Source organism: Eretmochelys imbricata, chromosome 12 (genome assembly GCF_965152235.1).
Source record: "Eretmochelys imbricata isolate rEreImb1 chromosome 12, rEreImb1.hap1, whole genome shotgun sequence".
NCBI classification, from domain to species: domain Eukaryota; kingdom Metazoa; phylum Chordata; order Testudines; family Cheloniidae; genus Eretmochelys; species Eretmochelys imbricata.
In genome coordinates, this window is record NC_135583.1 from 14,124,810 (window position 1) to 14,136,723 (window position 11,914).

General features: G+C 44.2%; 1 protein-coding gene across 2 annotated transcripts in view; it reads right to left on the bottom strand.

Annotated features, from left to right (window-relative positions):
* RBL2 (RB transcriptional corepressor like 2) overlaps nucleotides 1-6,160 on the bottom strand; it is a 56,959-nt gene extending 50,799 nt beyond the window's left edge. For both annotated transcript variants that reach the window (XM_077830953.1, XM_077830954.1), the window contains exons 1-2: nucleotides 5,893-6,160; nucleotides 2,714-2,844 (exon numbers count right to left, since the gene is read on the bottom strand). In XM_077830953.1, coding sequence (XP_077687079.1) covers nucleotides 2,714-2,844; nucleotides 5,893-6,078 — 317 coding nt within the window. In that variant the 5' untranslated portion in view covers nucleotides 6,079-6,160. The remainder of the gene's footprint in view (nucleotides 1-2,713; nucleotides 2,845-5,892) is intronic.
* Between the last annotated feature and the right edge of the window lie 5,754 nt (nucleotides 6,161-11,914).

Genomic DNA, 11,914 nt, shown 5'->3' on the forward strand with positions numbered 1-11,914 from the left:
TATCGATTCCAATAGGTGGTTGTGCGCAGCATGCACATGGGAAAGTTTTTCCCTTGCAGCAGACATCGGCTGTGGAGCCCCCTGGAATGGCGCCTACATGGCGCTCAATATATGACCCTGCTGACCCGGTTTAGTTCTCAGTTCTCTCCTACCCCCTGCACAAGCCAGAACATTCTTTCTCCGGTTAAAAAATGAGCCTACCTTCTCGTTGGCCGTGTCTGTTGTTCTAGATGAGCCTTTACTTCCTTACAGGAGGCAAGCACAGATGGAACCTCTAAAAAGTATTGGAGCCTCCCACGTACAACTATCCAGGGGGTCGATGATAAACAGTGTCTTGGTGTCTCCCAGCCAGTTGACCCTTCATATTGGCTCTACTGCGGTTCATGGGATCCATATATTAGACATCCCAGATCCATGCATGAATTGCACCTACCCTTTTGTCCTAGTTGATGCCACCAAGCTCCGCTGCAGTACACTGAGAAAGAAATTGAATCAGATCCTTCAGTACTGATGGTTCTGATGGGCATATCATCCTCCTCACCTGAGAAGGCAATCACTCCATTATTGCCATCCCTGCATAACGACCACAGGCAATTCCAGGAATTTTTCCAGATAGTTGTGACTGAACTCCAGATCTGTCTTGAGGAGATCCATGACACACATAATAAACTCCTGTGTACAGGGGCAGTCCAGTTATGGAACTGGTGCATCAGAAACCACATTGTACTCCGGCAACATATTTTCATCTTCGAGTGATTACTCATATCGATTCCAATTAGGTGTGTGCACATGCCGCATGCAGAGTCTTCCGAAAGTTTTTCTCCTAGCAGAACCCATCAGCTTGGCCGTGGAGCCCCCAGGAATGGCGCCTCCACAGCACTCAATATAGGACCCTGCCGACCCTCAGCTCCTTCTTACCATCAGTGACCGTCGTTGGAACTGCAACGACTTACTTAGCAAGCTCTCCTCATTTTCCCTCTGAAACAGCAAGGCCGGGCAGCGTCCTCCATAAAGGTACACCTTGCTGCTATATCGGTTTTCCACCCGGGAGCATCTGGATGCCCCGTCTTTGCCAACCCTATGGTTGGTCGGTCCCTCAAGGGTCTGGAACAGCTACATCCCCAGATCAGACAGCCTGTCCCCACGTGGGACCTTAACCTGGTCCTCTCCAGACTGATGGGGTCCCCATTTGAACTGCTGGCGACTTGCTCCCTTCTCTATCTGTCATAGAAGGTAGCCTTTCTGGTCGCCATTACATCAGCAAGGAGGGTGTCTGAGTTAAAGGCCCTTACCTCTGACCCACCCTATACAGTTTTCCACAGGGATAAGGTGCAACCTCAGCCACTTGTTCATAGCAGTGGCAGACCGGATGAAAGGACTCCCCTCTCCTCAAAGTGGTTTCTTCTGACAATGAAATGTGTCAGAGGAGGACTGGACCAGACAGGAAAGGACATTGTTGTCAGGGCAAAGTGAAAATATCTTCTGGTGAGGTAAATGTTTCAGTCCATCATGGAGTTTGCATAGTCCCTGGGGTCAGGACCAACAGATCCAAGGCATGCAGGGGCATTGTCTTAGAGGCAGATCACGAAGGGGATCAGTTCTTATGCCCATGAGTATGCGCCTTACTCTTGTAAGAGGCACGAGGCAATTGGTTCTGAGACTTACAGTTTTGGCCTCTGCTCCGGAACTTGTGCTCAGAAAGGTGCCTGGATCCGACTGGGGAGCCTATACTAAATAGACTATAAAAACTCTAAAACACTAAGAATACTAAAAACTACATACAAATATATTTACACATTCGGAAGAAACAATGTCAAGATTGCTTCGGACTCAGAGGATTCTGAATCAGGTCATGCAGCAGTAAGGAACTGAAGAGACATCAATCTGCCCCACCCCTTATATCCTCAGCTTGGAGCACAAGGAGAATAACTGCATAGCTGCAAAACAACAGACACTACTTGCTAGAAAATTCCAGTCTCAGGTACCTAGAGTGTGTGGAATACACACAGGGACCAGAACTCAAAGATAACATCTTTCTACTGTTTGAAGGAGAAAGAGTGTGTGTGCACACGCATGTACGTAAAATTCAAGAAAATGTCTCATGTGACTAGAGCAACTTAATAAATTCTCACTTTCATTTGGTTATTACCACTAAGTACTTGAGAAAAATCAAGACAAGAATATGAATATTACGTATTAAACAGGTAGTTCAGCTTTTACTTGATTTTACCAAATAAACCCCCCCAAAACACCCCAACACACCACCACTACTTTTTATGGGCCTGCTTGTGATTCCTGAGGTTGAAAAGCCAGCCTCAGAGATAGAACATGCTCTGTTACATGCTAATGATTCAGGTGAATTGTGTGACTAGATATAAAATCACAACAAAGTCTGTTAAAATGATTTTAACCTTCTTAGTTAAACATCCTCATTCAGAATGATGGAAAGTATTAAAGACAGAAACTGTGTTTAACTCATGATAGTGTTAAGTTATATTGCAAGACCTTTGTTCTTAGACACTGTGCCCTGGTCTACACTGCGTAGTGTACACGATCTGGCAGGTAGTGAAGACATACCGTGTGTCAAAATGCAGGAAATAAGAGTGGGTTAAAGATAATTTTCAGCCTTCACTCTCAATTTCTAGACCTTTGCAGGTGAAATGCAGTCTTTTACATTTTAACAACATAGTTGCACTTTTAAATGAGAAATTACCTCTGTTCGGAACAGCGCAAGATTCTTGTTAAGGATACATAGTTTCCCTCGACTGTCCCTCTGCTCACAGTTGGGACTGCTTTTCTGCAAGCCACATATAAGGCACATGCTAGCCAGTGTAGATCATTCCCCTGTGAAATTAAACATTACGCCATTAGAAGGATACACTGATAAATATTTCTTTTACTTCAGCTATGCATCCAATATGGAGAAAAAAGCAAAACATAATCCAGGACATTTCAAGGGAAAGTTTGTAAAGCTTAACTCAATTATTCAAAAGCTCTTCCTAGTTATAATGTAATGAAGGAATTTAAAAAAAAAATGCTAAAATTGGGTAACATCAAAATTACTAAAGCATCAATTAACTTACACTTACCAATTTCATGTTTAAGCCAAATTTAACATGGGGTATTTTGCATGCTTTTTTACTTCTAACAAGAGAAGATTATTTTAAATCTTCTATCACCTTGTGGATATGAGAGCAACTGCTCCTGGCTACTAGAACATTCTTCTTCCCCAAATGATTTATGGCAACTGTATATTGGAGTCTGTTTCCATCTACTTGTATGTCTACTTTACACAACTGAATGATTACCCATTTGTGTGACCACCACAAAAATAAACTCCTTTGACTATACTAAAAGTTGTTCCTAAGGACACGTGTTCATTTTTCCTCAAGGGCTAAGAATGAAAGCTTTCAAGTTTGGGCTCTCCAGTCTGGCTGCACCCACAATCAGTACAGTTAAAAACTTATACACTTGATCCAGTTTCATGTGTCTATTTCATCAAGGTAATTGAAAGTGTCACACAGATGAGATTCAAGGCATTTTCTAGCAGTGGGCACATATGTCCTTGTGTCCTGTCAGGGAATATCTTATTGGTAAGTCTAGCATGTCACTCTCAATGTTCCATCTGCAATATATGCTCTCTACCAGAGCCATAATTTTCCTGGGCTGCCTGGCCTGCAGAAAAATGTATTAAGATGAGATAAACCTATTCCTGATAAACAATCAGTACAAAAACAAACAAAACAAACAAACAAACAAAAAAAAACATGGTAGCAATTTAAATAAAATCATAACACCTCAACTGACAAAGTACAAATCAGGGAAATCCTAACTGCGTACAGCAGACAATGGATAAAATGTGTTGTGCAGTAAGCTACTTTTTCTGCTGACAGTGAATTGTTTGCAGTGTCATTGTGTCTGTAATATCCTGGGACTAACACAGCTACAAGGTGCATGAGGTAATACCTTTTATTGGAACAAATTCTGTTTGGTGAAAGAGACAAGCTTTCAAGCTACACAGATTTCTTCTTCAGGGAGATGTTTGAAAGCTTCTACCTTCCACCAACAGAAGTTGGTTCAATAAAAAATATTACCTAACCACCTTGTGTCTCTGACACTGAGCTAACATTCAAAATCTGGAATTGAGGTAACAATTTTCTAAATTACCAAAAAGCTGGTTTTAAATTTGGTGCTTTGACCTCACTGTTCCTTTCCAAATAAATCAGGCTTTTGATGCATGGTAAGAGGTATTGTATTATGTGGAAAATGTCCCCTTAACTCAGCTTTTCTTGGTTTTCTAACCTTTGTAGTTTGGTGATTTTTTTTTAAACTACTTTTTTTATAAGAAGTATGTAACGGAAGCTGGTATTGCATCCTTTGAGTCTGGGAATTAAATTATCATATGCTGGTAGGGCACAAGAAGCACAGGGTGCCGGCTAAGTGCTTGTATCTTAATTCTCCTTTAAATATATTTTTGCATATGAATAAAAAAAGTTATATTTGCACAGTAAATTCTATTTAATTGCCATCCTAGTGTATTCAGATATACATATTAACACTTTTCTTTACTGCCATATTTATTTTTTAAGAAAGGTACCAGGTAGAAATATTTTTCAAATAAATCTGAATCTCAACGTCATGGGATCAAATTTAAAAGCTGAGTTTCCCAAAATTGACCATACAGATGTACATGCACAGTTCTGTGCTAGATCACGCATAGAAACTGTGGTTATTATGGTACTACAGATATTTGTACGTCCAATAGGTACCTATTTATATAGCAATATGTATGTGTGCATCTATCAGATTTTCATTCAATCACAGTAGCTGTGTAAGCAAACTGGATGTGTATATTTTGGAAATCAGGCCCATATTATTTGTTTTCCATTATAGCTAGACAGTTTGCCAACCGCATTGGAAGAACAGTCAGTTTTATTACTTAAATTTTGAATTTTCTTTCTTTTAGTATCTGTGTCCTTGAGCTCTGAATTTTTCTTTACTTTATTCTGTTGTTTAATCCAGAAACTAGTGTAATATGTGAAATAAAACCTAGTTCAACATTTAGTAAAACACCAACACAAAAAAGTACTTTATCTGGATATAATACACGATAGCTGAAAAACATATCTGCGCAAATCACCAGAAAGTACACTATGGTAGAATCCCATTAGTCCATATGGGAACATACACTGTAAACGATTGAATTCTGAAAACAGCAAGGCAAAAAACCAACAGAAAAACTGAGGATACTGCATCACACAATGTTAATTTATAAAAAACACTTCATACCACCAGCAAATATTCCACATTATATTTTATAAAAGCAACAAAGCTTTAGACTTTGTAGACTTCACCTAAACTCCCCACTTTTTAAACAAAGGTTTAATAGACGGGAAGAAATTTGTATTAGACTCTGTTGAACACATTTTTGGGTCTGAGGAATGTTACAGAAATGGACACATGGCAATTTTAAAGGAATTGGGAGAGAAATATCCATGGTTTGCAAATATCTCAGACAGGACTGCTGGGTTTGGTCTCGATTAAGGAAAAGCTGGAGCCTCAGGTTAATACATCACAGATCAGGGAATCCAACCCTCCTTCCCTCAGGGGGCAACCACTAACATCCTCGCCCCCGCCCCCCAAGGAGAGGGTCCTTAGGACTCCGGCCCAGAGGGCTACGGAGCCATTTCCTGACGCTGGGGAAGAGAGTCTCTGAGGCAACAACTCAGGATGCGATTCCCAGAGCGTTCCTGGTCCGGACAGGTCGGTCACAGAGAGCCCACCTCCCCGCAGCTACCCCTCTGCCCCGCCCCTTACCTCCGCCCCTCCCCGCTCAGCTTGGTCCCCCCGGGCCACCCCTCATCTCGGACCGCCCCCCCGGCCGCCCCTCACCTCCAGGGTGTAGTTACGCTTCATGCCCTGGTAGCTGAGCCAGGCCTCGGCCCGGGCGCGCTCGTCCATGTTGAGGCTGCTGCAGAGTTCCTCATAGCGCTGTCGAGTGCCCCACTCCTCCGCCGCGGGGGAAGAGGCGCTGCCCCCGACCCCCGCTTCGGCCTCCTCCTCCTCCTCGCCCGGCATCCCCTACCCCGTCACTAGAGGGCAACGCCGGCCTGCCTCACACTGCGCCTGCGCCGGCCAGGAGCTGCGTTCGAATCCAAACACCCGGGCGCCGAGCTCCGCCCCCGCCCTCGGCCCCACCCTGCACCCTCATTGGCCGGGAGGGGAGCCTCTACCAATCAACGGGCTCCTTGTGGGCAGGCGCAGTACACTTCGCCCTACGCGGCCGCCGGCGGCGGCGGTTCCGTGATCGATCCCAGCAAGCCGTGTCAAGCCCCGCCCCCTCCAACCCACAGCCAGGCAGCAAAAACTACCACTCCCAGCACGCACTGCGATGGCTCGGGCCCGTTGCTGCGGGGTAGGGGGGATGGCGGCTTCACGCGCCGCCTCTAGCAGGGGGCCCCTGGGGCCCGGCAGCAACCAGCCGCCTTGCCAGCGCCCCCGGATGCTGTGCCCTGAACTAGCGCCGCTTGGGGCCTGTGAGCGCGGCGGCCACGTGGCAGCGCTGCTGACGTTTAACCCGCCCCCAAACGGAGGGCAGGTCTCCCGCCGGCCACCCCCTGCGCCCCTCGGCGCAAGGCCCTGTGGAACCAAAGCGCGGGGTTTCCGTTTGCTGAATTTCAGGCCCGGTCCGTTGTGAGGGGAGGGCACGCAGTCCTGTTTCGCCAGGAGAACAGGGACTCTGGCATCAGAACGGCTGGGTTTTACAGCGGTTCCCTCGGTGCCTTGCTCTGGCATCTTGGGCAAGTCACAGACGCCTTAATCTCATCCTTACCAGCAAGGAAAGGAATACTTACAGACAGTACCTTGCAGGGTTACACGAAGTTAATGACAGGTTTCAGAGTAGCAGCCGTGTTAGTCTGTATTCGCAAAAAGAAAAGGAGTACTTGTGGCACCTTAGAGACTTAGAGAAATTGGTTAGTCTCTAAGGTGCCACAAGTACTCCTTTTCTTTTTACGAAGTTAATGAGTGTTCACTGAATGCTATGAGATTTGCAGCTAGCACAGTGAGGCATTCAGTTAGTTAAAAAAACAATTTACAGAAAATTGACACCCCTCACCTCCCCCTGCCAAAAAAACCAAACCTTTTTCTGATGCCAAATGAAATAAGCCAGGGGAACTTAGTATCCCAAATAAGTTTTAGACTTTTATGAAGAATAGATTCCACAATTATGGGCAGTAACTGTTAATGGTGTATGCAGTCTTTTGTTGCTGATTTCAGTTTGGCTACTTGTTGACAGTGATCAAAAAAGTCATTACTCTTGGTCAGTCAACATGAAATGAACTGGTAGGTCTCCATTTTCAGAGGCTAAGTAGTCACATAAAGTAAATGCCCTACTAGTGGCTCTTTTCACCAAGACTAGACAGGGAAATTGAACAACCCTCTCAATGAAGTTTAAATACTGAAAATCAGGGAAAGACCAGAACCTTTGAGACCTTCGCTATGAAAGGTGTTTTAGCTATGTCTGGTCTTGTACTAGTGAAGTTTCATGTCTAAATAACACATATTAAGAACCGCTGGGATGATTTTATACATAAAAGTGAAACTGAAAAGCAGTGAAGGGTGATTTGTGTAGGCCGAAACAATTTATCTTCCAAGAACTAGATTAGACATTTTTAGTCTAGTCTAAAAACGCTAGATGGCACCAGAGAATTAATCTAAACAACATGAAAGATTACATAGCAACTTTTGTTAATGTTTACTGTGACTCAAACCTATAGTCCCTACTGTAGCAACATTTTCATTTAATTCAATAGTATTTTAGAGCCAAAATCCCCCTGAAGTCAAGGAACAGAGTCCCATTCATTTCAGTGGGAGTTGGATGAAGCCATGGGACTGGAAGACTGGGCTCTAATATGCTAATTCTTAATAGACTAGTTGGGAGCACAAACTAAATTTACCTTAAAATATGACTAATGGGAAAAGAACATTGCCTTTTAAAATAGAATGGTAAGATTTTCATATGGACTTATATTCACATGACTAAAGTGAAATTTTCTCCTTTCTAACTGAAATTTTCCATGCTTGATTTTAGTCTGGGATGATTCTCCTCCCTCCCCCCTGTTTGAGCAAGCTGATTTGGGGGGGGTGGGGAGCTTAAAACCTTCTGCTCTGATCACTCAAAATGGCTAAACCTTTTCCATTTAAGGTCCTGATCCTGCAGATCCTCAGATGATGTTAATTGCCATAGTTCATTTGATTTCAGCTGAGCTATAGCAGCTTACACAAGTTGAAGATCAGGGTTCATGAGCAGTCCCACTGAAGTTAGTGGAATTATTATTCACAAAATGCATAATGTGAAGCACATTAACAATTCTTTCCAGGATTAAGGCCTAGATGTTCAGGATGAATAGATCCTCACTGAAAATTACCCAATAACTATTTAAAAAAATAATAAAAACAAACCCGAGTTAAAAGCATTTTAAAATAGAGTCATATTCTCCCAGTGTGGGGGCAACCTTAAGTGAGGTAAAGTCTACATAGCTAGCTCTGTGCCAGCCAGAAAGATGTGTGCTAGGGGCAGCTGTTTTATGGCTTTTCTGTTAAGCTACATATACAATATTATTCTCAAGAAAAAAGCAATTATAAATATTTTACCACAATGTTTTACTGACTAATGATAAATATACTAACTGATCATTTCCACTGACAAGTCTCCCTTAAGAGGGACATTTAAGAGAAAATATTTAGACAGAAATCAAGATAACAAAAACAACATAAAAGGTCAATAAGCCATGGGTCAGAAGTAAGGTTGTTATGTGGTGATGAAATATGCATATTTCCCTACCTTTCTGAGAGCCTGGGTTTTGTAAATGAGGTGATAACTACATTGTTCTCACTTAGCAACCATAACTATGTATTTTTAAATAAAGTTTTGTATTTTAAAATATACAGTATCTACCTTCTCTATAGATATTTCAAATTATGTATTGAAATCTTGTTGCTCTTGGAAAAGCAAGTTAATATGCTAATATGCACAAAGCTCAGTTGTGCAAAACCAGATCAACACACAACTTTAAAATATTAGGAAAAACAAACCTCATTTAAAATTTTAATTGCTTAACTCAACTCATTGTGTCCCTCTAACTCACTTCTCAGTGCCATCTAAGGCCCAGTCTACACTAAAGTTTCAGCTACCAACACTACTGTACTGTTGCAACCCCCTAATGTAGACACTGCTTATGTCAATGGAGTTATGGTCCATGATTAGGGCTCCTAGATGCTACTGCAATATAAATAATCATAGACTTTCCATCCCAGAAAGGGCCCTGGGAAAGATTGGGAATGACATTTCTTACAAGACCACTGGGTGGGTACAGGGAGCTTTGGGAGCTGATGGGGTTTTTACATGTATCACATTGATCCTTGGTTTCACTTCCAGAAACAGCTTAACCTCTTTGAAAGCAATAGTTACAAATTGAATTTTTCCTCACAAAATGGCATTTTAAAACTCAAAGCCATATGTGTCTAATACTGTAGAGCAACTAGTGCACCTAACCTCATTGGTGATTCTACCAGAAATTGTGTGGCAGAGAAGTCAGTCAAATAGCTCAAAAATCCTTCATACATGGCACTACTTTGTGATTCTATTTTATGGTAGCTTCTGCCAGGTTGGTGATCTAGTTGAGCAACTGCAGTGACCTAGCTATGTAAACCAAATGGGTTGCAATCTTGAGGGCCAAGGTAACAATGTCAAAATCTTTGCACTGGCAGATGACCGAGCCCAATCTGTTCATGAGGGTAGCAAGAGAATCAATTTAGGGGCAGATTTTGAAGTAATGGCTGCTACCTTGCCATCTACCTTGGAGACTAAGAAGTACTTCTCAAAGGAGACAGGATACTTATCAGTCATAGCTTGGTCCAGATTAGGCTAGTCCAAGTCAACCAATTCTTGGAGAGATTTGTGCATGGGGAAAGTAGTGCATACCTAGGAATGTTTTGTCCCAAATATGATTCTTAGCATTTCCAATGTCGATTTGCGTCATCAAGGTAGCCCGTGCTTATTGCAGTATTGCCAACTCACAGTTTTATTGTGGGTCTTGCAATAGATGTTTTACTTAAAGCCTCAGCTCCCAGAGGTGAGTATTTCAGCTTTTTTTTTTTTCTTTTTAAGCAGTAAGTTACTAGCCCTTGTGTTTGCTGAGAAAAGCTTGAAAAAATGTGATCGGCATGCACCCTGAAGGCCAAAAAACAGAATGCAAATGCAAAACCTTTTAAAAAAAATCACCATTTTTTTTAAAGCCAATCATGACTTCTTGGGGCCTGACTCGTGATTTTTGAATATTTGGGGCTGGCAATACTATGACTGTAAGGGTTTGTGTGCGTTTGGGAAGAAGAGGAAATTCCTTACTTGAGTCTAGAAGATGTGTGTTGGGTAAAGTGGGAGGTAAACCAAAGTTATGTCTATACTTCAGGGCCATGTGCAGAGTACAGATGCTATATGCCCAGCTAGCAGTGTAGATTTGAGGCATGGCTTATGCGAGTAGATTAGAGCAGTGGTTTTCAAACTTTTTTTCTGGCAACACAGTTGAAGAAAATTTTTGATGCCTGTGATCCAGGGGAGCTGGGGATGAGGGGTTTGGGGTGTTGGAGGGGCTCAGGGCTGGGACAGAGGGTTAGTGTGCAGCTGGGAATGGGGCAGAGGGTTGGGGTACAGGGGTGAGGGCTTTGGGGTGGGGGTGCAGGCTCTGGGGTGCGGCCAGGGATGAGGGGTTTGGGGTGCAGGAAGGGGCTCCAGGTTTGGGGGGGCTTAGGGTTGGGGCAGGGGACTGGGGTATAGGCTTACCTCAGGCGGCTCCCGGTCAGCGGTGCAGCAGGGTGCTAAGGCAGGCTTCCTGCCTGTCCCAGCACCATGGACTGCGCTGTGCCCCGGAAGCGGCCAGCAGCAGGTCTGGCTCCTCGGTGGAGGCACGCAAGCCCGCAGGCACCGTCGCCCCCCCAGCTCCCATTGGCCGGAAACTGGCCAATGGGAGTGCAGAGCCAGTGCTCAGGGTGGGAGCAGTGCACAGAGCCCCATGCCCCACCCTGCAGGAGCTAGACCTGCTGCTGGCCGCTTCCAGAGCGCAGCGCGGTGTCAGAACAGATAGGGAGTAGCCTGCCTTAGCTGGGCAGCACCGCCAGTGGGACTTTTAATGGCCCCGTCGGCTGTGCTGACCAGAGCCGCTGGGACCCAGTGCCTTACATTCCACGACCCACAGTCTGAAAACCACTGGATTAGAGTACCTAACATGTCAGAACACAAGGGTACATACCCTACATATCTCTCTACATGTCTAAGCAGTGCTTCCCACACCTACACTACTACTTTTTAGCAGTATAGTGTCCCGCTGCCTCTCCCCTGCCAGAGTCTTTCCTCACCACAGTAAAAGGCTCCCTCCATTGCAAAAGTGCAGAGCTGAGCTATAGCCACTCATTTTGTCTGAATAGACACAATTATGATCAAAGCAGCAGGAAACACCTAAGATGGCACAGCAGCAGTCACAGCTGAACTGCAAGACAGAGTCTGAGGAGAGGCTGCCACTGGCAGGAAGACATGGTAGAAGAGAGCCCCTATCTAACAGGACTCCCAACTGTTGGAAATAGAGTAGGTAACAGGATGTCATCTCCCACATCCCAGAGAAGAGTTGCAGAGGTTGCAGGAGGAACTGTCCCCCATCATCTTAGACTGAAGTGAGGAAAGAAACAGCCAAAATATCTCGTATACATAAAGGTGGCAGTAAAAGGGACGCCCAAAGCACCTCTTACCTGGGGCACTCACTTGGGGTTTTGCACTCTTAGCACGTGCTCAGAGATGAGTTGGAGAGCAGGAAGGGAAGCAAGTTTTTTCTCTTACAGAGGAATCTCAGAATGACCCTTT